At 53.1% G+C, this 25,598-nt stretch overlaps 2 protein-coding genes across 2 annotated transcripts in view; one reads left to right on the forward strand and one right to left on the reverse strand.

Moving 5' to 3' along the window:
- LOC132587304 (protein-arginine deiminase type-3-like) overlaps nucleotides 1-3,031 on the forward strand; it is a 28,199-nt gene extending 25,168 nt beyond the window's left edge. The window contains exons 13-16 of the mRNA XM_060259584.1: nucleotides 19-112; nucleotides 784-866; nucleotides 1,107-1,238; nucleotides 2,789-3,031. Coding sequence (XP_060115567.1) covers nucleotides 19-112; nucleotides 784-866; nucleotides 1,107-1,238; nucleotides 2,789-3,031 — 552 coding nt within the window. The remainder of the gene's footprint in view (nucleotides 1-18; nucleotides 113-783; nucleotides 867-1,106; nucleotides 1,239-2,788) is intronic.
- Nucleotides 3,032-3,569: 538 nt separating this feature from the next.
- RCC2 (regulator of chromosome condensation 2) lies at nucleotides 3,570-16,697 on the reverse strand. The gene is made up of 13 exons (XM_060259585.1): nucleotides 16,407-16,697; nucleotides 15,314-15,417; nucleotides 14,540-14,625; nucleotides 12,223-12,366; nucleotides 11,227-11,358; nucleotides 10,652-10,740; nucleotides 10,068-10,182; nucleotides 9,480-9,646; nucleotides 8,984-9,164; nucleotides 8,096-8,201; nucleotides 7,123-7,195; nucleotides 5,642-5,719; nucleotides 3,570-5,536 (listed from the first exon to the last, which is right to left on the reverse strand). The coding sequence occupies exons 1-13, from the start codon at nucleotides 16,695-16,697 to the stop codon at nucleotides 5,432-5,434; spliced, it is 1,671 nt and encodes a 556-aa protein (XP_060115568.1). The 3' UTR covers nucleotides 3,570-5,431.
- Between the last annotated feature and the right edge of the window lie 8,901 nt (nucleotides 16,698-25,598).

A 25,598-nucleotide genomic window follows, 5' to 3' on the forward strand; every position in this document is an offset into this window, starting at 1 on the left:
GCCCTCTTTGGCTTCCAGGGTTTCCGGCTGCTCCTAGCCAGCCCCATCGCCTGCTACAAGCTGCTGAAGGAGAAGGAGCAGGAGGGCTTTGGGGACGCTCTCATGTTTGAAGGTGAGGTGGTTCTTTGGCCTGCAGCCATCAGAAAGGATGGATCCTGCTTTCCTAGAATATTTGTGCTTCGTTTGACAAAACCAAAAGTCATTACAAAACTCCCACCCTACAAAGACAGAAGACGTGATCAGCTCAGAATAATAATAGCATTTAGTCTCCATGGTGAGCAGCAACCATCACCTTAACATGTTCATGCCAAATCTTACAGGCCATCAAGGCAAGGAACTGTGCCGCCAGTGGTGGCCACCTCACTCCAGTGGAGACATGGGGGCTAAAATGGACCTCCTGCAGGGCCCCATAGCACAAGGAGGGCTGCTCTTGCCGGGCAGGTAAAAATGGAGGATGGTGTCTGTAGATCCCTCCAGGGAGACACCGAAAGCAAATGGAGTTGGATGGACCGTGAGTGCAGCAGTTTCCATCATGAACATCTGGGGTTTGGTCTCATTGATGCACCAGCTTGGCTGTGAGGCTAGGAGATTCAGCAGAGAGCAACACCTCGTGTTCACACGCTGGCTCCCAATTGGGGGACTGGCCACAGCTCAAGGGCTTTTATGTCTCAGATGAGATTTATCAGCTGCTATTGTGAACTGACGTCATTGCTGGTTTTTGCCGTAATAAACTGATTGTCTCAGGTGAGGATGAACCAAGCAGCAGCTCAACTCTCATTACAGGGAAACTGGATTTTTGTGATCAGGTCAAAATAAAAAGTATCCTGGCTGACCAAGATTTGAAGAGCAGCAATGAGTATTTCCAGGTAATCCAGTAGCCGTACTGGCAGGAATTGGGGGTATCAAATTATGGGCCAAGGCAGCACGTTGGTGGCTGAGCCTGGCCCAGGGAGGGGAGCGCTTCAGATGGCCTCTGCCCAAAACATCCACAGATGCATGGCCCTTTCTTCTCCCCCTCGCCTTTGAGACACGGCTGAGCACAGCTGGTGGCATTGGCCTGATGGCACAGCAGTCGTGGAATGAACCTTCCCCTTGATTTCCTCCAGAAATGCATCGACTGGAACCGAGACGTCCTCAAGGAGGAGCTGGGGCTGACCGAGGAAGACATCATTGACATCCCCCAGCTGTTTCTGCCCGAAGATCCTTCTGGCAAAGCTGCTGCCTACTTCCCGGACATGGTAAGCCTCTGCAAGCAGCTGCTTTTCCTGCAGGCCAACTGGGAGAACAGAGCAAAGGATTTAAAGTAAACACCTCTACCCTCATCCCATTACAGTTTTTTAACCTGGCTCACGCATTTTTGTCTTAGCTCACAAAAAATGGCCCCAGAGCAACCCTGGTCCCCTTACAGGTACTTTCCAGCAGGCTCTGTTCCCATGATGGCAATTTTTTGTACACCATCTTTGCCTCTAGGGTGCCAACATCTCACCCCCCTCCCAGTTTGGTGTAGTGGTTAAGTGTGTGGATTCTTCAGGGAGAACCGGGTTTGATTCCCCACTCTTCCCCTTGCACCTGCTGGAATGGCCTTGGGTTAGCCATAGTGGTTAAGTGAGCGGACTCTTGTCTGGGAGAACCGGGTTTGATTCCCCACTCCTCCCCTTGCACCTGCTGGAATGGCCTTGGGTTAGCCATAGTGGTTAAGTGAGCGGACTCTTGTCTGGGAGAACCGGGTTTGATTCCCCACTCCTCCCCTTGCACCTGCTGGAATGGCCTTGGGTTAGCCATAGTGGTTAAGTGAGTGGACTCTTGTCTGGGAGAACCGGGTTTGATTCTCCACTCCTCCCCTTGCACCTGCTGGAATGGCCTTGGGTTAGCCATAGTGGTTAAGTGAGCGGACTCTTGTCTGGGAGAACCGGGTTTGATTCCCCACTCCTCCCCTTGCACCTGCTGGAATGGCCTTGGGTTAGCCATAGTGGTTAAGTGAGTGGACTCTTGTCTGGGAGAACCGGGTTTGATTCTCCACTCCTCCCCTTGAACCTGCTGGAATGGCATTGGGTCAGCCATAGCTCTGGCAGAGGTTGTCCTTGAAATGGCAGCTTCCGTGAAAGCTCTCAGCCCCACCCACCTCACAGGGTGTCTGTTGTGGGGGAGGAAAGTAAAGGAGATTGTAAGCTGTTCTGGGACTCAGATTCAGAGAAGGGTGGGGTATAAATCTATCATCATCTACTTTTTCTCAGCTGCAAAGTCCTACAGCAGGTGGGCTGGAGCACCGAAATCCCCTCTAGCTGCAGTCTGCTAACCATTCAGAACCTGCCTCCCTCCTCCTGTTCCCAGGGAGTGGCATCTCTGATACCGCAGCCTCACTGAGGGAGCAGGTGAGAGGTGCCAGTGATTACTGCAGTCATTTGATGAGTGGCCTCTCTTAAAACATCCAGCTTCAAAATGCACTGGAGCTTCTCTTGAGTAGATCCGCCAACCACTGTTCCCTCTAAGCTGTGGAGTCTCATGAGCAGAAATTCTTTGTGAGCTACTAGCATTAAAACTGTGACCTACTGCATAAATTAGTTTGCTCTGGGGCCGTTTTTTGCGAGCTAAGACAAAAATGTGTGAGCCAGGCTAAAAAACGGATCGCTCACACTAACTCAGCTTAAACACTGCCCTCAACCAGCAAGGCTTCACTACTGTCCAACCACACCACATGTCAAAACACTCTTTCTGCTGACTGCCAGAGCCTTCGCCACAGCATGGCGCTGCTGCCATTCCTCTGGTCTGTCCCATCTCCTCCCCACAGGTGAACATGCTTGTCCTGGAGAAGCACTTGGGCATCCCGAAGCCCTTTGGCCCCATTGTGAGCAGAGAGTGTTGCTTGGAAAAGGAAGTCCGGCGGCTGCTGGAGCCCCTGGGCTTGTCCTGCACCTTCATCGATGACTACAAGTGCTACCACCAAAAGCACGGCGAAGTCCACTGCGGCACCAACGTCTGCCGGAAGCCTTTCTCCTTCAAGTGGTGGGACATGACGATGCCCGGTGTTTAAACCAGTGCAGGGTAGCTTGCACCAATCTTGCACGTAGCGATCAGTAACTTTCTTGGGAACCACATTTGGTGCTCTTGGTGGGGAAATATGGTTTGATTAATGGCACGGGGGCGGAAAAGGCATTCACACCCAAATGCCCTGTGTGTCTGTGAGGTCACAAATGGAAGTGAGGAGCACAGAGAATTGCCTTTGACTAAGGGAGACTTCCACTCCACAATCTCTCAGTTCAGAAACTTAAAACACTGGCAGAGGGGGTGGGACTCCCACAGCTTCTGGGGATGCCGCCTTCCCCTACCTGCCATCCTGTGCCCAGAAGTCTGAGATTCTGGAAAATCCCAAGTGCATCCATCAGCTGGGGCAGAAGCCATTTGTGTGTGTCTGCCCTAGACGGGGTGTCTCCATGCATTGTCAGGTTGAGTGGCAGAGAGTCCACAGGCAAGTTTCCAGTGCTGGAAGTTGCTATGGGCTTTGGAACACAGCTGATGCTTGCACAGGTGGTGTGTGTGTGTGTGGCACTGAAGAGGTCTACACAAGCTCATACTGTATTTAAACATTTATTTTGAGAAATATAAAAAAACCCAAGGGGAGTAATTACAGCATTAGGCCAGGAAACTTTCCCACCTTATTCAAATTCAAAACAGCCTCAAGAGTTTTCCAGCTCTGCTCACTTCTTTCCCTCTCCCTGCCCCACTAGGAAAGGGGTTCGTAAGAGGCCTCGGGCACATTCCCGCTCCAAGAGTACCTGAGCAAAGTTCTTTCCTTAAGAGACACATGGTCACACTCTCTCTTTGGTGACAACGAAACTTCTTGGTCTTTTCTTCTCAAATTAAATTGTCAAAATATGACTCTAAGTGAGCTTTCTCCTGAAGAGATGGTCCAGTCTCACAGTGGGGGGGAGGGAGGAGGAGAAGAGAACCAGAATTGCTGAACAGACAAGAGGGCCGTGGAGAGACAGTAACTGTGTAGAATGACCGTCCTTTCCAACCCCTCCAGGTGTGTGTGTGTGTGTGGGCGGGGGGGAGCCCTCTACTCTCTGCCCAGCGCTTCTGTAACCCAAACTTTTCAAGAACCAAAGTAGTAACACTGCTGGCTTTGAGGACCTCCTGCATTCCGAGAGCACGCCGATAACAAGAGGGGCGGAAGGGGAAGCGCAGAGGAAGAGAAGCCTTAATATATGGATTTATAATATTCTTTTTAAAAGAACAAACGTGGTCTCTGGTTCAAGGCACCAAATTTCTAGAACATGGCACAGAGCAGCAGAAGAACCTGTGGTCAGCCAGCCAGGGGGGCTGCACTCGGGAGACCAACCATTCCACTTCCAACCGGATTTTAATCCAGGTTTCTGCTTTAGTACCACCTGGCGGGGGGGGGGGGGAGAGGGGGTTCTCTTTGCAGGGGAGAATTGTTTTGTGACACCTCCTTGGCCCCGGGATTGCGATGGCCTGAGCTGCCTCCCAATGCAGAAAGTCTGGCCCTCTGCTCTGCGTAGAACTAAGCCTGCTCAGTAGCTGGCGGGGGGGGGGGGGGGGGGGGCTGAGAAGAGAAAAAGAGGACATACAGCAAGAGAGGCCCTTCCTGAGGTCACCCCCCCCTTCTCTCACTGCTTCCCTCCATGGGCTTATACAGCATCTGGAGACAAAGCTGGCTTTCCAGGGAAGTCCCCCTAAGGAAACGTCACTGTCTAATCCTGCAAGGATGCGAGGGAATGAATGGCTCAACATACCAGAAGGCTGCAGGCCAAGTCTGACCCCAGTAACACCCTGCTGAGTGAGAACTCAGCCTAACGTGCCAAGAAGGGAGGGGGCGTTCCCACTGGCTCCTGCTGAAGGTACTCTAGGGGGCGTTTGTGTGACAGGTGCATATTTAAGCAGAAGGGAGCAAGAAGCCCCATAAGCCACCCTACAGAGGCCTCCTACTTCCCCCTTGTTTCTAAGGAAGGCAAAAGAGGCCCTTCTACAACAGAGGAGAGCTTTTGTAGGTGAAAGAGCTCTGGCTGCCACCTTTCTTCCAAAGGCTGGTTTCTGGTCCACCGCTTAACCATAGCCAGATTAACAAAAAGACAAATTGTCCCAATTTTGACAAAACGGTCCTGCCATTTTCATTGGAATGGTAAAGTCAGTAATGAGCAAATTGCTTTTAACATAACACCCCCCCCCCAACAAAGAACCAAAACAAAAATACCAATACAAAACAAGCCATCCTTTGGGAAGGGCAGGAGGGGGCAGGGGAGGCGGAGGAGTCGAAGCAACAGGTAGTCAAAACGTGAAATTGCTCGTAAAACCCAATCTCTGGCAGCCCAGCAGGCACCGGCTCCTCGACGTCGGCCATCTCTTTGCATGACTCTGCGTCCCAGTGCACATCGGAAGGGGCAGCCGCTTCGGCAAGGACAGGCTACCTATGTCAGAGCGTGCGCGGGTTGTATTCCGGCAACTTCTTGAGCCTCTCCTTCTCAGCTTCGCTCTCGTCCCGGGCAATGGCCAGGGAGTGGGCGTAGCCCATGGTCACCTGAGCAGACAGAGAGAAAGTGCTAACTGGCCACTCTGCTTGGGTGGCGGATTTGGCCTCCGGTCCGACCTGGCTGGGGAAGGGGCCACAGGAGACGGCTCTTACCTGCTCTGTGTAGATCCCGTCCAAAGTCTTCACCTCTTGAGCTGCTGTAGACGACTTGGGCTTGTGGTCCCCGTAGCCCTGGAAGCACAAAGGGCAGAAGTCAGAGCCGAGAAGGCCGGGCAGCTGCTGCCAGGGAGATCACCGGCCAGCAAACTCCGAAACTGCTTCCCACACTTCTCTGACCAACAAGATTAGCTTCCTGTGCTGGAGGGCGGGCAGGCATCCTTCATCATCTCTGAAGTCAGAGGGAAGGGCTTAGGCCTGGGAGTCTTCTGGAGAGCCAGTAAGGACTGGGAGCTGTGCAGCATTCCTGGTTTGAAGCGAAGTAATTTGTAGGAGGCACTTCTGTACATGTCTGTGAACTGGTTCAAGTGCAGGCCACAGAGATCTGCACCCTGCTGTGTGCCTCTGGCCCAACCATTCACCCTCCAGTAAACTTGCTGCCTGGAGAGTCACCAAGATGATGCCTGAGGGGTCTGCCATGGAGACGGGGGAATTTATCGCTCCAGAGAGTGGAACAGGCCCCGAGATTCTGGAAACAAATATCCAGTTTCCAGGTGAAAAATGGAGCCCATAAACAGTAGTGTCTGCCTGCCAAATGGCCTCTTAAAGAATACACCAGACAGGCTCTGACACTTGTGGGGAAAGCAAAGCATCCCGCAAATAGATCACAGACTCCTAGAGTGGGAAGGGACCTCCAGGGTCATCTAGCCCAACCCCTTGCACAATGCAGGAAACTCACAAACCCCTCCCCCTAAATTCACAGGATCTCCATTGCTGTCAGATGGCCATCCAGCCTCTGTTTATAAACCTCCAAGGAAGGAAAGCCCACCACCTCCCACGAAGGAAGCCTGTTAGAATCATAGACGAGTTGGAAGGGACTTCCAGGGTCATCTAGTCCAAGCTCCTGCACAATGCAGGAAACTCACAAACTCCTCCCCCTAAATTCACAGGATCTCCATTGCTGTCAGGTGGCAAGACCCGTTGCCAGCACCAGAAGGCAGATGGGAAACTGTCCCTGAGGACCCAGCTGCAAAGCCTGGCCCAGGCCTTGCCCACAACAGCCAACAAGGGAGGTGTGAGGAACGGCCCTGTGCCCTCGCACTCATGCCTGCCACTGCTCCCCGCCCCCACCAAGGCCACTTGGGAAGCCGCACTGCAAGCAGGGGCCTGAGCCCAAGGGCATCGTGTTCCCCTCTTCCCCCTGCAAAGAACTGCTCTGAAGCACCCCCCCCCCCAACAGGCCTACCCAGCTAGTGTTTCTTGAGACACTACAGTCTTAGCACACAGGAGGCTCTTCCCCATTTACCAGGCCAGTATGGAAAGGGCAGGGAAGAAGAGAGAAGACCCTCTGCAGAGACCCCAGGGCCAAGGTTCGCTATCAAACATAAGTGTCCAGAAGAGATGTGCTGGACATGCCAAGCAGCACCAGAACAGTCCCCGGCTTCAGCTCCCCGCAGCCGCTGTGGCTGCCTCCTTACCAGTTCTCCATAGGTTGGAGATGGGCCCCAACTGATGGTGCTCTCATCGGCAGCCACTATAACGCTGCTTTTCCTGAAACAGGCACACAAAAGAAGTTACTGCTCAGAAAGGCCCACTGGGGCCCCCCCTCCCTGCAGCCCCGACAGCCACAACAGCCTGCGGCCAGGAGGAGGATGCCAGGAAAAGGAAAGGCCGCAGGAGCACTTTACCCGGGCTCCACCCTAAGAAGCAAGATCCTCTCAGTCCTTCTCTCCCAACCTCCCCGCCACCCCAGAGATATCCTATTCTCTTCCCACCATTATAAAGACAATGGAGCGGCAGACCATTAGCAAACAGTACAAAGAAAGTTCTCAACAAATGAAAAAGAACCCCCAAGTCCATTAGAGGCAGAGAAAATTTAAAACAACGGATTAGCCAAAGGTAAGATGACACAATCATCTCAACAGCTTTATAGTCAGGAAAGCAGCACCCGCATCCTCCTTCCCCCAAGGCAGATCTCCCCTCCACCCCCCAAACAGCCCCAGTCCAAGGCATTAAAGGTCAGCCCTTCCTGCCTGTTTGCATTTCAATAGAGTCAGTTCCAGGGCTTCCAGTCCCCATGGCCCAATTCACTGAGTGAAACAAAGATTCCGCTGGGTTAGCCCTGTTGGTCTGCAGAACAGTCCAATGGCACTTTCAAGACCAAGTAAGTTTAATGAAAGGAAGAGGAGCAGGGCTGGGGTGGGGGGCATGCAAACAAGTCTGGAGGGATGGCAACCCTCACTGGGCAGCAATGCACAAGTTTCCAGTGCTGAAAAGAATTCAACTGTCTGTGCCAATCCTGTTAACAAGCTAACTCTGGACTTGGGGAGTGAGTAAAGCTGTTTGCAAAGTCCGCTTGCAACTCTGGCGTTTCAGCATCTTGCTCATTCCACCCCCTCCCCAATTACCTGGAAAGATTTCTCTCTTTCACACACACAAGCACAATCTTACCCGCAACCCAGACTGCGGATTTTCCAGCCACACAGATCCTGCACGGTTTTGGGGTACATTGTGGACTCCCGTGAAGTGTTCGTAGCTCCCCAGAAAAAGAGGCCACCTGTGAGACACAGGGAGAGGGAGGGGGAGAGTCAAGGTCGCAGCCACAGCCGTCTCTGGAGCCCTCAGGCCTGCACGGCAGGCATGACTTCCACAGCACTGCGCTTCGGAATGCCGACAGGCAAGCTCTCCCCACCCTTGAGCCTCTTTCACCATTAGTGTTTCTGAGACAAATCCACGTCTTAGACTCCGAAAAGGCAAGAACTGGTGTCCGTCCAATAATAACAGACTCACAGCAGTTTCAGGCAGCGCAAGGAACTGCACTGTAATTAATCAAGTTAGTCAGTCTGCAGCAGGAGAGAAGAGCAGGAGTGCAGCTGGCTCTGGAACCAGCTCCTCCCCTAACACACATTGTGTTAGTTTTGAAGGTGCTGCTGGATTCTGGCTCTTTTGTGATTCACTGGTGTGTTGAGGAGGGGGGAAGGTTTTTTTATTTGTCATGCCCCCTCTCCAGGAACCTGCCCAAGGCAGCATACAAAATAAAATAAAAACAGAGCATTAAAATATAGCAATTGAAATCCAGCATTTAAAAAGCCCCAACCCAGTATAAAAATAACAGCATAAAAACAGACCAGAGACCAACCTTGAGCCAGGCTTGCAGTTCTTAGCCCTGGGAACAGGCCTTTGGCAAGCAATCAAACATCTCTGGTTCAGCTCTCACCCACCTTCACCAACATCGAACAGGCATTCTGCTGCATGCACGGCTGCACACACACACAAACACACACACCATCTGTGGCAGCTTACATTTCTAAAAATCCACCTGAGCATGCCCACACATACCCGTTTCGCTGACAGCAAAGGAGCAGGTGTAGCCAGCATAGATCTGTGCCGCTCCACGGCCTGGGAAGTCAAACAGCTTGACCAGTCGGGGTACCATCTCGTCTCTCTGCTCAGCATGGCCCAGCCGGCCGTAGCCACCAAAGCCCCAGGAGAAGACCCGTTTCTGGGAGTCTAAAACAAGCTGAATGGAGAGACATGGAATTTCAGGAGAGGAAGGACTGAATTCTGTTTGGCCACCATGGATCTTGCATGGACAAGAGCCACAAGGGATGGAGGACAGAAAAGCTGATAGGAGCCAACCCACTTTCCCTCCATTTATCCTACATCACAGGCTCCCCAAAAGGATAAAAACACAGTAAAAGAGCACAACACACCCTACTCTGAGTTCCCTGGAGGAAGGGAGGGGGAAATGGAGGACAAGGGAGAATCATGCCCGTCTCCCGTGGCCACCTGCCACTCCCCTTTCCACTCCGAAGGCTGTGCTAGAGCTTCTTACCGTGTGGTTAGCGCCACAGGCCACGTCCCTCACAACCACATTTGGTACAGGAAGGATCTGACCGTCTTTTGTCTTTTCTATGAAGATGGCAACGCGGCGGGGAACTAGCTCACAGTCATACTCTATCCTCTGTGCTCGGGCGATGAACTTCCCATCAGAATTGTGCCCTGCGTGGGACAAAGAAAAGTCAGAGTGAAGAAGAACTCAATGAAGGTAACAGGCATTGATTCAGAACAGACAAAAGGGATCCCTTCTAAGCACTGGCAGGACTCCGTGTGGTGAGAAGACGTGCTTAGTAACGGCTGCTAGTTCAGATGCCATTAAAAGAGGACAAATTTCAGGGGGGACGAGGCCCACTGGTGGGACCCTCAGAGGCAGGGTCCTTCTGAATGCCAGCTGCTGGGGAAGGCCTTGGCCTCTCTGTGCCCTGCCCTTGGGCTTCTCAGCGCATCAGAAGGCCTCGATGGACCACTGTTCTGATCCAGCAGGACCATCATGCTCTTGTGTCCTAGAAGCAGCTGTTGTCTGTTGGGAGAAAGACCAGATAGAGTCAAAGAAAGAAGAGTTTGGAAAAGACGAGCCGCTTACCCAGTTGTCCGTACTCAGGGCACCCAAAGGAATAGAGGTTCCCTTTGCAGTCCATTATCATGCTGAATTCGGCTCCGCATGCCAGCTTGGTGATTGGCTGCCCGTTGTACATGATCTGAAAAGGGGTGGGGGGTGGGGTGGGGTTAAAAGATGGTTCATGCTCAAAGACTCCAAAGATCTTCCTGGAGGAATGGTTGCAGGTTGTGTGTGGGAAGTTAAAGCGCACCCTCTCAGCTAGCTTAAAGGACACACTACCAGCGCTGTGCCAGGGAGATTTGGGTGCCAATTCATTTGCTAGTGGGTCTGCAGTGGCAGATATAAGCATGCACCTCATGGTCACTATACACACACACAACTGCACAAGGCCTAAGATATTCATTCCCTGTTCTACAGCAATCCAGGTTTTTGAAAGAGAAAGTAGTATCACGAGTTTCCAGCCCATAAATATGGAAGAGATTTCCCATGGCAGAAAGTTAACTGAGTTCCCTAAGAGCTGAACTGAGCTCCACTGGATGCTTGCCGATCCATTCACTCTAGTTCCCCTTGCTTATATAAACGGGAGGGATGAGGGGGCGGCAACCTACCTGTGTGGGGCTGGGGACAGCATCTGTCTGGTTGCCAAGGCCCAGCTGCCCCATCTTGTTCTCTCCAAAGGCAAAGACAGAACCATTCTCTGGAATGCAAAAGGGGAAGAGGCTGCATGAGACACACCCACCTCTTGTCCCTCCAATGACAGCCACCCCCTCCCATTTTGGGTTTTGGGGCCAAAGTTCCCCACGGTGTCCGCCCTGGTTGACCCTGGGCCCTCTCTAAATCTCTTTCCCTGCCTTCTCTCTCTCTCGGTCCAGCCCCCTCTAATCCTCTGCCCTCTCTTCCAGCCACCCTCCCACCAGATTCTTCTTTTACTGTCCACACTATCGACTCTCACTCTTACTGCGAGGTTTTTGCTTCTGCTCTTGTTCCACTTCTTTTTCCCACCAGCAGCACACAGTTCCTGCTATTGGGAGGCCTTCTCCTACCCGAGACATATTTTTCCCCCTCTCACAAAGCTGCTGCTCCCACCTCCAACCCTGCAATGGTGCCCGTTTCCCTCTGAGCAGTTAAAATGCTTGAGAACATCCTCGAATGCCCAGTGGGTGGTGCGGTAAGCTCAGTGTACCTGTCAGGGCTAGCGTGTGGTTTCGGCCACAAGCTGCCAAGACGACCATTTCACTGCTGAGTGCTTCAATGGTCTTGGGGGCATCTACACGCTTGGTGTCTCCGTGACCCAGCTGCCCTTTGTCATTACGTCCTAGAGAATCACACAAAAATGCCATGTCATCAAGATTACACATACATGCAAGCAGGGGTGGAATTCTAGCAGGAGCTCCTTTGCATGTTAGACCACCCACCCTTGATGTAGCCAATCCTCCAAGAGCTTACAAAAAAGAGCCTACTGTAAGCTCTTGGAGGATTGGCTACATCAGGGGGTGTGGCCTAATATGCAAAGGAACTCCTGCTAGAATTCCACCCCTGCACACAAGACATACATGCGTCCTTCATGTTTAGAAACGTGGACTGCTGGACAGTCCATAGAAAACCAACCAAGCAGTTACAATTTGCCTGGTTTTCTGTTTTCTGGACCCCCCCTCCCACGCCCTGGGAAGGAAACTTTTGCATCCCTGTAGCTCTCTCACGTGAGGGCCTTCACCAGCCCTGCCACACAACCTCCTTTCACCCAAAGATGCTTTGCATTGAACCAGGGGCCCTCTTTTGCTCTCCCTTGTGGGCTCTGCAGGAAAGATCAACACACACACACACAGCGGCTCTATACAGAGCCAGACCGTCAATCCACCGAATGTTCTGTTACCTGGTCCAAGATCTTCTCAGTGCCCTTTGCCATGAGATGCCAGTGATGCTTCTTGGGAGCTTCTCCACCCAAAGCAGGCCCTCTCTCGGCACTGTGGTCTCCTCCCCCAACAACTGCCAGAAAGCTCTGGCCTATCTTGAATTGCTGTGGCTTCTGCCTGGCAATGGCTCTCCGGAATCTCTAGGCCTGAGCCTTCCCAACCCCAGCTGCCTGAGATCCCCAGTGGAGGTGCCACAAATCGGCCCTAGACCTACTCCATGCAAAGCTGAAAAAGAGACAAACCCAAAGATGGCGCCTTCTACTCACCCCAGCTCCAGAGCTTCCCCTCCGTGGTAATCAGGAGGCTGTGAGCTGCACATGGTCCCGATACCACTGCCCGGACTTGGATCCCTGAGAGACACCCATACCGGTGGGGCCCCCATAAATTCTGGCCCAGATTGCGATAAGCGGCTGCAATGCAAGAGAAGTAACAGAATAAAAAGAGCAAGAGCAGAGACAGGCCAGGCTATTTCTGTCAAAAACAGCATCTGTCACGTCTGAGGCCCACCCCTGGAAACTACAACCAGGAGCCGGCAGCTCACACCCAGGAACCACATTTCCCATTAAGAGATGTGCCCAGCACTGCAAGCAGAATTGGACTGCGGCAGGGACCGGGAGTGACAGGGAAGGAGCAGCAGAAGTCTCATCAGCCTGTTGCACCCCTTCCAGGTCAGGGACTGGCAGACACCTTTCCCAAAAGCTCCTGTCTGAAATCCTTTGGACCTGGAACCTTCTGCAGGCAAAGGAGGCACTCTGCCAATCAGACAGCCCCCCCCCCCCACTAATTATTAACTTCACACTGGCCACGTCAGCGCTCGATTTGCAAAAGGGGAATCCAAGCGACCTCACTTAGAAAACTATTGCCATCAAACGTCATCAAAAGTCAGTGACCAAGAAGACCCAAAATACCCAGCTTCTCCTCCCTGCTCTGCTACATTCCACGTATTGCATTGGCTCTTCTAGTAAGATGTTGAGAATGGCCTTCTACCAAGTCTGACCATTGGGCCACAGAGCCCAGCAGTGCTATCCCGCAAATGACAGCAGCTCTCTAAGACCTCTGGCCAGAGACAGGCAACTGAAAACGCCCGAGATGGACCCTAAAATCTCCTAGCATGTATTCTGCCGCTGAGCTGCAGTGCTTCCTTTGCCTTTCGCTTCCCTCCTCAGATGACTTTCTTTCAACTAGCTATCAAACAAAGAGAGCACAGTCCGAGCTGGAAGACATAACGTCAGAACTGTGATAAGCAAAGGCGAGAGATGACGCCAGCTGTGGGAGCTCCCCTTCTTGCATTCTAATTTGATCCAGGCAGAAAACTTGGAAGATGTCTGCTCTGAAGAGCTGGCAAAACAAATCTCTGTAAATTCAGGTTCAAACCTCCATTTCCCAAGTAAAATAAACTCACATACAAAATGCTTGTGGTCTCCTGATGTCTACACTAACTCGCCATGAACCTGGATTATAATTTGTGCCAGTGAGAGATGAAAAGGACCAAGAGAAAGAATCAGGGCCAAGGCAACCCAAAATTAAATATTAAGTGCTTCCATTACAGATCCGCAAGCCCTGAACTTTGATGGGTCATCCGCAAATGCTACTCAGAGAGGAGGCAAAAACCTGCGCTAGGCTTCTTTCGGCTGCAGGGAGGGGCTCACCTGACTGCCTGTTCCTCCATAAATCTAACGTGTCAGAGAGAAAGCTGATGTAGAACCCGTGTCTGACATGCTAGTCTTCTATGGGCACAGAATCTGCTCTACAGAGGCACATCCAGTTGTTTAAGTCCCAACGGCAGTCTGAAGAGATGCCAAGATAGGGTGATCTGCTTTGCGTCTTGCTCTGGATGTTAACAAGGCTCAATGGGCAGTGGAGGTTACAGAACTGTGAGACACAACAGCAAAATCCAAGTCCCCACCTTGGCCCAAGGACCAATGAGCTAATTTAACTTGGAGGTGGCTGTTTTGGGAGGCCAAATCTGTCAAAAATATTTTTGCAAACTCTGCTCACGCACCCTCCTTTGCCCATAAGGTCCATGTCACACATGAAATTGCATTACAAAGAATCAGACCATCCATCAAAGTCAAATTGTCTACTCAGGCAGGCAGCAGCTCTCCAGGGTCTTCACATCACCTCACATCAGTTCTCAAGGGCCTTCACATTACCTCCTATCAGGTCCACTTAATTGGGAGGTGCTGGGGATGGAATCTGGGATCTTCTGCATGCAAACCAGAGGCTCTTCCACTAAGCCCGCAGCACCTCCCTATAACTGGAATCATTAATTAATACCTCATAGAACAGTCTGAGATGATTTTGCAAAACAATGTATTTCTGCTATTGGGCTAAAAGCTCTAACCAAAAGGGCAGCTTATAACTATCACCATAAAAAGAAATAGTATAAAAACAAATCACAATCATAGATACAAATCCAGCAGTCTTGGAAAACTTTATGAAAGCAATCAAACATCTCTGGTTCACCCTACAAACACTGTGGGAGCTACCTGTTTTATAAAATGTCCTAAAGACACCCGCTTTCCTCTTCTTGCCTGCACAGGCCATTTAATCTGAAAAGGATCTGTGTTGTCATAAACCTACCTTGCTGCTTGGGTACTTCTTTGCGGCCAATCAAATCCCAGTTAGTCGCTCCAAATATCAGAAGCTGCCCCTTGAACTTGGGGCCCCTTCAAGCTTCTGTGTGCCGGACAGAGAGAGATAAAATGAGTGTGCAAGCCATCTCTAGTTGTTTTCTTGCAGGATTAGATATTGCCTTCTGCAGCATCGAACCAGAAGTCATCTATTCCAGAATTTAGAATTGCACTGGAAACACTGAACTTTCCCCAGTTTCGTCATTAAGACACAGTCCAGTCATAAGACTGGCTGGAAGCCCTGCATTGGCCCTCCCATCTAGGAGCAGATGTAAAGCATCACAATAGACTAGAAACTAAGAGTTCTGGGTTCAGAGTCACCACAAATATCAGCTATGTGAGGACTGATTCTGATGGAAACATTGTGTGTTTGGGGAGGTGGGGGGGGGGGAGCTGTTTCCCTAACCTGAGATGGCCCTGCAAAGCAACAACTGGTCTATCATGAGAAGCATTCAGCTCGGAGTGCTCCTTTGAGTTCAGGGAAAATGAGGTCCCCCTCATACAACCCCAACATGAACTGGCCTGAATGCAGCTGATATCTCAAAAAAAGTCAGGCGCTCCAGGCATGCAGACCCCTCCCAGGCCTTTTCAGAAGTACATTCCCACTGAGTCCACACATTCTTTCTCAGTAGACATGCACAGAACTGAACAATCAATTACATTAAAAAATGGCTGACATTGCAACTAACCAACCGGACCTGGATTTAGAAACGAAGAAAGAGACCGGCCACAGCGCTTGCCATCCCACACAGGCGTGTGCTCCTGTGGCAGGCTTGGCATTACAGGGAAGAAAAGTTTCCCCAAGGCGCGGTCCTGGCGCTCCAGCCACTGGGCGCCCGGAAAGGGGAGCTTTAATTAGCCCAGTCTTTTTAATCAGCAGACCGGCATCTCTCGGCTCCCCCCTCCCAGTTCTCCTTCCCTTCTCCCCTGACAGAGGCAGACGGGGGGGGGGGGGGGGGGAGGAAGCCATACTAATGAAGGGCTCCTCCGCTGCTGCCCAGAGAGGCTGGGCTTCCCTGCCGCCCAGGGGAAGGAGGAGGAGGGAGGCTGCGTGTGTGTCTGGAGTCCTCTCTGCAGGAGCAGGACTTCCCTTCCAGCAGGGAAGGGAGGGGGGGAGGGAGGGAGGGGGGAGACCAGGCATGCGCATCTCTCCCCTGACCCTCTTCAGATGAGCAGGGCTGCTTCCGCCAGCTCCCAAGAAGGAGAGAGGCAGAGCGAAGCCAACTTCTGACATGGCCCAGCTCCTACCTCAAGGCTCCCTGAGCTGATGCAGAAACGGGGGAAGGAGCCGGACTCTCCAACAAGAGCTCTGCACCCCAGGGAGCAAGAAGAGACTGCTACCCAACACCCCCAACAACAGGGAGGGGGGGCGTTAAAGGCAGTTCTGGGCCCCAAGGAGCATGGGGGGCCTTCCTGGCCCCAGCCCCCACTACTTCTTCAGGACCCTGAGGCAGGCAGGCAGGCAGGAAATCCAGGGGCGGCTCAGCGCTTCCATGGGCCCTTCTTTGCCCCCCCAGACCTCTTCACAAGTGGCTCCTTCCCTGGAAATGCCTGGTGTCCTTGCACTCCTATGATGGGCGCCCTGCTCCAGCATCTCAAGAAGGGCATATTTAGGACTGCTTGCCATTCCATCCCGTGGTCTGGTGAAGCGTGCTTGGAGCACAGGAAAGTTTACATTCTGAATAAAACTTTGTTGGCCTTAACGGTGCCGCTTGACTCCTGCTTTGTTCCAGAAGCGTGGGGATGGGGTGGGGATGCCCAGCGACCCGGTGGCCCGGAGCACGCGCCCTCCCCTCCCCTCCCCCCCGGGGGCTTACGATGCGCTCCTTGCTGTGCTCGGGCTCGCTGACCACGCTGGCGGCTGCTGCTGCTGGCGGCGGGGCTGGGGGCGTGGGCGGCTGCCCCCCCGCTCGCCCCTTCCGCGCCGCGGAGCCGTCGTGCCGCTCGCCGCCCCCGTTGCGCTCCTTCTTCCGCGGCGGCTGCCGGAGGGCCCCCCCGCGGGACGAGCTCGACGACGACGAGGACGAGGACGACGAGGAGGCCGGCCGCTTGCGAGCAGCACCCCCGGGCCCGTTGCCCGCCGCTGCAGCCGCCTTCCTCCGGGGCATGGCCGCCTCCGCCGCCGCCGGCTCTGAGCGAGGGAGGGAGGGAGGCGTCAGTGGTGGGGCGGGGGGCACAAGGCAACAGGTGGGGCTCAGCCACCCCCCCCACGCAGTCCAAGCCAGATGTTTTGGCCTACAACTCCCATCAGCCCCAGCCACTGGCCATGCTGGCTGCGGCTGATGGGAGTTGTAGGCCAAAACATCTGGAGAGCCCCTGCTCCCACCAAACCCAGCTCCAGTCTGGGCCACCCCACAGACAACAGCAGGCAGGGGAAGGGACCCCCCCCCCCTCGCCTCACACCCAGCCAGGGAAGAGAAGAGAAGAGAAGGGGGCTGGCAAAATAAAACAAGACCCCCCCCTCCTCAGAGCAGCAGCATTTGCTGGGGGGGGGGGGGGTGGGTGGGATGAAGGACTCAACTTCGGTGGGAAGGGCGGGATATAAATCGAAATATAAAATAAATAAATAAATAAATAAATAAAATAAAGACAGACGCCTAAGCAGGGGTGGCCAAGGGTAGCTCTCCAGATATTTTTGCTTACAACTCCCATCAGCTCCAGCCAGCATGGCCAATGGCAGGGGCAGATGGGAGTTGTAGGCCAAAACATCTGGAGAGCCCCTGTTCCCAACCAAACCCAGCTCCAGTCTGGGCCACCCCACAGACAGCAGCAGGCAGGAGAAGGGGCCCCCCTCGCCTCACACCCAGCCAGGGAAGAGAAGGGGGCTGGCAAAATAAAACAAGACCCCCCCTTCCTCAGAGCAGCAGCATTTGCTGGGGGGGGGGGGAGAATGAAGGACTCCAAGACAGACGCTTAAGCAGGGGTGGCCAACGGTAGCTCTCCAGATGTTTTTTGCTTACAACTCCCATCAGCTCCAGCCAGCATGGCCAATGGCTGGGGCTGATGGGAGTTGTAGGCAAAACAACATCTGGAGAGCTACCCTTGGCCACCCCTGCTTAAAGTGAAGGAGGGAAACACCAGCGATGGTCCAGGGGTTAGGCATGGGGGGGGATTATTAATCCTCAAAGCCCCCCCACTAAGGGGGAAGGTCGGACCCTTCCAGAGAGGGGGTCATATCCCCCCCCCCACTGGAAGGCATGAAGCCCCTTGAGCCCCCTCCCCACAGGCAGTCCCTCAGCCCAATGTGGAGGGAAAGTGCTGCCCCCCCTCAATAGCTGAAGGAAGAGAGAGGAGGGGGGGTTATCCACCGAGGAGGGTCCTCATTTGCCCCCCCCCCCCATTTGAAGCCAAGGGAAAACACTCCCCCCACCTCAGGGCCGGAATCCAAAGTCTCTCATAACGGGGGGGGGGGGGTCAAGAAAAGAAACATCCCGCTTTACACAAGGGGAGGAATAATTAATCACCCCCACAAAAGGGTCACTGGCCCCACAGGATTCATAGGTCTTGGGGGGCATTAATATCAAGCATCACAGAATCAAACTCCAAGGGAAGAAGGGGACCCGCACCCTTTTAGGCCCCCTACAGAAAAAGCGGGGCGCCCCCCCCCACACACTTGGGGGGGAATCTCTCGGGCCTGCCACCTTCAGACGCCAAATGGATTGGGGAGGGGGAGCCCTTCCTTACCATCTCTCCCTCCCTCCCTCTCCTCTCAAAACCAAAGTTTGGGGCCTGTGCAAAAAAGGCCATGGGGAGAAAAGCCGCCAAGCCCCCCTCCCTTGGGGTCATCATGGGCAAGCAGGGCCTCCCCCCCCCCACTATGTCCAGCCAGACACCCCCCCCCCCCCGAGAAGTTGCAGGGGAGGGGGTCACGCCTGGTTACTCCACCCCCAGCGAAGGGGGGCACGAACCCTTTCGTCCCCCACAGCCCAGCCCCTCTCAAGCATGGGAGCATGTGGGGTGGGAAGCCCCGGGGCAGACCGAGAGCGGGGGAGCTTTGAGAGGGCTCCAGTCCCAGCCCTCCCCCAGACAACGGCAAACAGTTGGAAGCCTTCCACGGTACTAGAAAGGGGGAGGGAGGGAGGGAGCCAGCCCCCCCCCCCCCGGACACAAGCCCCTGGACCCCAGACGCGGTTCGAGGGGGTCGACCCTAGATTCTGAAAGGCGGCTCAGCTGCAGTCTGGGTCACCCCACAAGCAGCAGCATGCAGGGAAGGGAGGGAAGGGGGACCCCCCCCGCAGCCGGGACCCCCCCCCCCGCAGCCGGGACCCCCCCCCCCCGCAGCCCCGGCCTTTTCTCACGGCGCTGCCCTCTCGGCGTGTCTGCACTTGCAGGGCCTTCTCCTCTCCTCCCCCCCCCCCCGCCACTTTTAGAGATTGGCAATTAAGCCGATCCTTAATTCATGCCCTCCTCGGTTTCGCTGAAACCAACAATTAAAAAGGATGGCGGAGGGAGGGAGGGATTCTGCCCCCGGACCCACCACTTTGGGCTTCCCCCAAGCCGGAGTCTTGCTCCCAAACACAACCGGGAGCAGAACAAAGAAGGAGGGGGTGGGAAAGTCGAGATACCTGGCCGCTTCACAGAACTCACCCCCCCCCCCCCGCGACATTAACACCAGAAGCCCTGGGAGACGCTGATCCCCCCCCCCACACACACACACACTCCGGGGAGCAACAACAGCAAACACAACCGCCGATTAAAAATGCCTTCATTCACACACATCAAGCACAGCGCAGTCGGGAGGGAGGGAGGGAGAATGACTTAAACTCTTTCTTTCAAAGGCCCCAAAGTCTTCAGAAGAGCAAGCAGGCGGCCCAATTTGGCCACCCCCATAAACCACCCAGCGGCTCCCCCCCCCCCCCATGAGCCCACCTGGGACCGAACTTAAAAAACCACCACCCGATTATTGCACCCAATAATTTCAAAGGCAATCCATTCGGCCGCTCTCTCCCCAGCACCAGCGACCGATTTACATTTTCTGCTCTCGAGGTGCCCCAAAGCAAAGCCTTGCTCCTAATTTGCCGGATCCTTCCCCTCGCCCCGGTCTGGGCCTTTGCTAAAAAAAGAGCGAGAAAACCGAATACCAAAAAGGCCCCTATCCTCCCCCGCCCCGCACTTCTAGCACCTGCTTTTTTTTTGGTTAGTTTGCAAAAAGGAACAAAAATCGGGGGGGGGGGGGGCGGGGATTAAACTAACTTTAGCGTCCTCCGACTTCTCCGTAGCCGCCTTTCCTCAAAACGTAGATTCTGAGAGCTTCCTTTGCAGTTTTTGTTTTAGGATCCAGGTTACGATTTTGTCCGCATCTCCTTCTCGGCTTTCTGATCCCCCCCCCCCCCTGCCAGCGTCCCCTTTTATTCCTCCCTCCCTCTCTCTTTTTTTATTGATTTTGAACAATGGGGTCTCTGTCTGTCTCCGATTAAACCACGTGGATCCGCCTTCCTTCCCCTTTTAAAAAATTCACCCCCCCCCTCGTTGTTTCTCCCCATCTAGGGGGGGAAAAAAGCAACTTTCGCCCTCCTCCAATAGTAATCGGGATCAAATTTCAAGCTCTAACCTGTATTAGGATGCAGGAGTTGGAAAATAATACCGTACGTGATTGCAAATGAAAGCAAGAGCTCGCAAAAACCTTTTAATGTTTTGGGCGGCTTCCTGTGAGCGCGCGCCAGCCCCCCCCCCCCCTTCCTACCGCCCACCCACCAGCTACACTTAAAATATAAATATGAGCCGCCAGGACAGGCAAGGCTGCAAAACAGAACCACATGTACGGGCAGGAAGAGGCGGCGGGGAGCGGCTCGCTGGCCGCCGACGAGGCCGCCTCGGGAGCACAGCGCCACTTGCAGGGCTGGATGACGCCCGGGATGCAGGAATTCCAGGAGCCAGAGCAGCAGCAGCAGCCTGGGGGGTTCGTTGGCTCCGGTGCCTACTAGCACCTGGCACCCCTGGTCCACAGGCCGAGCAGGAGACGGAGGGACAGATGGCACCAGTGCAGAGGGCAGGGGCTGGAGCATCTCCTTGTGGGATCGCATCTCCTAAGTCAGATGGCCTGGCAAGGAAAAAGAGCAGCTCCAGAGGTAAGGGGGGAGGAACTGTTCTCCTGCTTGTGCTGCTGCTGCTGGTGGCCTCTTTGCATGGAGGCTATTTGTTATGCGAAGGCACGCGAACAGCTAAAATCCACACCCTGTACTGGCACCACTTTGTTATCCTGCATACTTTAATCCCAGTCACCTGTTTGTCTGGAAGAATCCCTCCACCCATTAGGGTTGCCAGCCTCCAGGAGAGGCCTGGAGGCCCCCCCATAATTACAGCCTGTCTCTAGAATACAGAGGTTGGTTCCCCTGGAGAAAACGGCTGCTTTTGAATGGGGGCCTCTCTGGTACGATGCAGCTGCTGCGGTCCGCCCCCAAACCCTACTTTCCTCTGCTCTACCACCCAAATCTCTAGGAATTTCCCGAACAGGATTTGGCAACCCTGTAGTCTCTTGTTTTCATAGGAAAAAGAACGTGGCCATGCTTGCGGTAGTACCAGTACCAAGGACCGTTCTGTGAGCCTCCTTTCCCCCCTCTCTCCCTGGTCTGGTGAGGACCTGTGGGCTCCATCATTACCAGTTTTTACGAAAAGAGGTCAAGTGCTTTGGCCTGAGAGGGCATTTTGCTGAGGTTTGGAGTTGCTTGTTCTGGAAAAATAGACTGTTAAGCTAAGTCTGTGACTTGGACTGTTGTCTGCTGCTAATTTGTAATGTTGATAGTTTTAATTGCTGGTTATTGATGCCTGTTGGCATGTTTGTAGATTGCCACGGGCTGGAGGAGGGGGGGGGGGGGGAGGAAGTAAATAAATGTCAATAAACAGTTATTTCCTTCCCTAGCAGAATTTCTGGGTTTTCATCTTGTTTCCTGAAATTTGCATCAACAGGAGATAGGGATGGAATAGGTTTGGACTGTTAAGTAAGAAAGCTCTACTTTTGCATATTTTATTTCTCTATTTATTCACTTTATATCCTGCCCTTCACCCCAATGGGGCCCCAAAGTGGTTTACATCATTCTCACTTTTGTTTTATCCTCTCAACAACCCTGCGAGGTAGGTTAGATTGAGGGTGTGTGACTGGCCTAAGATCACCCAGCAAGCTTCTATGGCACCAGTGGGAATGTTGACCCTCGATTTCCCAGATCCAGTATAGGATGGAAGGTAATGAAGCATCCTGCTTGAGATCAGAGTTTCCCTTCAAATCAGATTGGCTGATAAGCAGGAATTCCTCCCCCCCCTCCACACACACACTTCGTATTTCTTGCATAACTTCTTTTTGAAAAAAGGAAAGATCACCTGTGCCAGCACCAGCCGTTTCCGACTCTGGGGCGACGTTGCTTTCACAGCGTTTTCACGGCAGACTTTTTGCGGGGTGGTTTGCCATGGCCTTCCCCAGTCATCTACACTTTCCCCCCAGCAAGCTGGGGACTCATTTGACTGACCTCGGAAGGATGAAAGGCTGAGTCAACCTCGAGCCAGCTACCTGAACTCAGCTTCCACTGGGATCGAGGTCGTGCACAATGCTTAGGACTGCATCTTTAACACTCTGTGCCACGGGGCTCTTACTAACTTCTTCTTCTTTTCTTCAAAAACTTCTTTTTGAACGTCTTAGTTAAAAGGGAACATAGCCAAACAAACAAACGCACAATGGTCAAATGTCATGCCACTGTCTGGCACCCTCGGCAAGGCTAGCTTCTGGCGCCCCCCCCCCCGCTCTGATGACATCACCGAGTCACATGGGGGACACCCAATTTGCCCCCCCAGAAGGCTGGCGCCCTAGGAAATTGCCTGGTTTGCTTAGTGGCAGGGCTGGCCCGGAATGTCACCCCCCTTTTACAAGATAAAGTATGTCTGTTGCTTTCCTGCCTCTTTGGATCATATGCGTTTCAACCACCCACCTCTCATGTTTCCCTCAAGACACTGCCATCCTTCTGCTGATCAAACGCAGTGTTCAGTGCCCTTGTAAAAGCAATGCGATTTGTCAGCAGTCTGACGTGGACACTTTGCATTCCAGCAGTTGGAATGCCTTTATTCTGGGATGTCTGTGAGTGTCCGGGTGGCCACAGGTGGGAGGACGCTTAGCAGTAGCCAGTAGAACCCCGGAAGAGGCAAAGAGAGCCTTTTGTCGCCAAGACTGAAAAACAACAGTGGTGTGTAAAAATATGACTCTCATAAACCCCAATATAGCTGCATTCAGAATAATTACTTGCTGCCCATATGATCATCGGAGCTGCCGTAACTTGTTTAATTGCTGGAGACTTTGGGCGTACCTGGAGCTTTCTGTTCTGCTTCTGGGAACACAAGAGGCCGCTATGTCTTCCCTTCTTACTGGGGTACACCCATATGAACTGAATTTAATTCGGAGGAATCACCTAGACCAGGTGTGGCCTGTCTTTTTTTTTTTCTTTCACAAGGGACAATCCTGAAAACCTCCTCGCTTAACATAAAATCCATAGTTTCAGTCTCCACATAATGAGTTATTCAATGCATCATGTCGATAAACTAGGAGAGGTTTCTGCATGTCTCTGCCTTACTGTTTTCAGGCCTCTCTTGACAATGAGGCTAGAGACAAACCAGGTTATTTCCAGAAAAGGAAGGGTGAGAGAGAGTGAACTTTCTTCCTTTCTGGCTTGGTGGGGTGGGCCTGTGTCGTGAAGGCTGCTGGGTGAGATGCATTGAGCAAAGGGTTTCCTTAGTAGAGAAGCAAATGGAAATGCTTTCCTGGGATGATGGCTGGTCTTGGAAACACCCAGAGTGGTGGCTAGAGGGTCTTGGCCCTGGGCAATAAATGCTGTTTGGGGGTAGATCCAGGTGGGCAGCCCTGTTGGTCTGAAGCAACAGAACAAAGCAAGAGCCAAGATGCACCTTTAAGACCAGCAAAGTTTTATTCAAGATGGAAGCTTTCGTGTGCTAGAAATGTGCCTCTGATTAAGTTCTGTTCTAGAAGCTCTTTGTCACAAATCTGCTGTCTTGTTAGGACAATCCAAACAAGGATTTTTCTTCACAGGAGAATACTTGATTCTCCCTAAAATTACTCACAGCCCAGATTTTGTTCATCCCAACGTGTTGGTTTCCTGTTTTCCTCATCATGATCCCATTTGTTTCCGATAATAGGCTTGTGGCGGGTTCTGTGCTATCCTGCCAGTGCAGCCAGCCCAGACTCCTTTGCTGCCGTTTCCTCTGCCAGCCAGAAGGAGGTGCTTCTCATGGTGAGTAATGACCTCAGCAAACGGCTTCCCTCCTAGAGTTACCTGTGCTTCCACCTGGCCACACCTTCCCACCATTAGCTAACTAATGTCTTACTGCCCTGCCTTGGTTTCTACTCCAGCAGGGCCCACTTTGCTGTTATTTGGCCTTTTCCAACCCCCTGCTATTCAAGGTAAAAGCACGCCACTGTGATTGTACTTCTTATTGCGGTGCATTTTCTGACCTATGTGGTTCAGATCTGAAAGTGCAGGCGTTTCCTATTGTTTTGCTGCCTGCCACACATGCTTGTGGGTGTCACTGCCTGCTTCAAAACAAACATGGAAGGCAGGAAGGTCACCTGAGCCTGCATGTAGGGGGGTGTCAAAGACTGTCTGTATGGATGAGGAGTTGATGCAACGTTGCTTATGGTGATGAATGAACATATGAACATATGAAGCTGCCTTATACTGAATCAGACCCTTGGTCCATCAAAGTCGGTATTGTCTTCTCAGACTGGCAGCGGCTCTCCAGGGTCTCAAGCTGAGGTTTTCCACACCTATTTGCCTGGACCCTTTTTAGTTGGAGATGCCGGGGATTGAACCTGGGACCTTCTGCTTCCCAAGCAGATGCTCTACCACTGAGCCACCGTCCCTCCCCTTCTTCTGCTTGAGAGCAGGAGAGCCAGCTCGGGGTGGGGGGCACACCAGCCCTGTAGCTAAGAGTCAAGGGGGAGGGGGCTGTAGGAGGGGAGCCATGGGGGTGAGAGCAAGAAGCTGGAGAGGTTGGGGGCTACCCCTCTCCCTCCCCACTCCATGTAAGCACCAATTCCCCTTCTACCTTTCCTGGAGCTCAGCCTGCAGTGATCAACTTCCAGTTCTGAAGTTCAAAAGAAGGCCGATTTGTATCTCTGCGTTCCTTCCCCATTTCCCTGCTTTCCTGTGCCCTTCCTCAACTGGGAGCAGCGGGGAATGCATGTGGCTTGTATATGCTGGCTGGAGGAGGCATGTCCTGGCTGCTCTCCCCACCCCAAAAGAACTCTAGCTGCCCCTGCAGCCTGTGCGGTCCAGGGGCCTCTCCTTCCACCCACCCAAGAACTGACCATTCAGGCTCATGGGGGTGGAAAACAAGGCAGCACATGGAGCCCCCAGCTCTTCATGGGCAGGGAGCAGGGGGTGGGGCTGGCTGCCCACCCAACTTTTGGAATCTGCCCATCTGCCTGCCTACCCAACTCTGCTCAGAGTGCAAAGGGGAGAGCTTGCCGGTGCCGTTACCTGCTTCATGTGCTGAGGTGGTTGGGGTGAGGGGTCCTTGGAGGAAGGGGGGGAGGGGGAGGTGTTATGTAAGTGGACTCAAGAGAAGACTTTGGATATTCCCGCCGGGCTCATTGGAGCCAGGCGGACTGAGCTTGGGGACTTGGGAACAAAGGGCGGCAGGATCCAAATCCCAGCAGCCCTAGACCAATCACAAGCCCCCACCAGTTTGAATGACCCAATGATATGCTAGGGCGGGAATCCAGAGATGTATAATAAGTTCGGCTGATAGGCCCCATCCTCAGTCTTGTACTGTATGTGATTCCTGTTAAAGAGCCTTCTCTAATATTATAGGAGAGGGCCTATAAAATCCACAAGGAGTCTGGGCCCCAAGGGACACAAAGAGCCTTGTAGAGGCTTTCATCATTCCTCTATGAAAACACAATCTTGACATCACACGATGTCAACACCACCAGAGGGCACCAACACCTTAGCGTCTCATGTGAAACCAGATTTTTCGTCTTGTTCATTTATTCACAGCAGAGCGAGTTTGGA

The sequence above is a fragment of the Heteronotia binoei genome, chromosome 18, assembly GCF_032191835.1.
Source record: "Heteronotia binoei isolate CCM8104 ecotype False Entrance Well chromosome 18, APGP_CSIRO_Hbin_v1, whole genome shotgun sequence".
NCBI classification, from domain to species: Eukaryota; Metazoa; Chordata; class Lepidosauria; order Squamata; family Gekkonidae; genus Heteronotia; species Heteronotia binoei.

What these genes read in the sequence shown, in the direction of transcription:
- RCC2 (XM_060259585.1), bottom strand. Translation starts at nt 16,697, where the DNA reads ATGCCCCGGAGGAAGGCGGCTGCAGCGGCGGGCAACGGGCCCGGGGGT. An exon ending in CCACACGCTAGCCCTGACAG is followed by an intron (nt 10,741 to 11,226) that starts GTACACTGAGCT and finishes TTTGCATTCCAG; the next exon opens with AGAATGGTTCTGTCTTTGCC. An exon ending in CCTGTGGCGCTAACCACACG is followed by an intron (nt 9,165 to 9,479) that starts GTAAGAAGCTCT and finishes CTCTCCATTCAG; the next exon opens with CTTGTTTTAGACTCCCAGAA.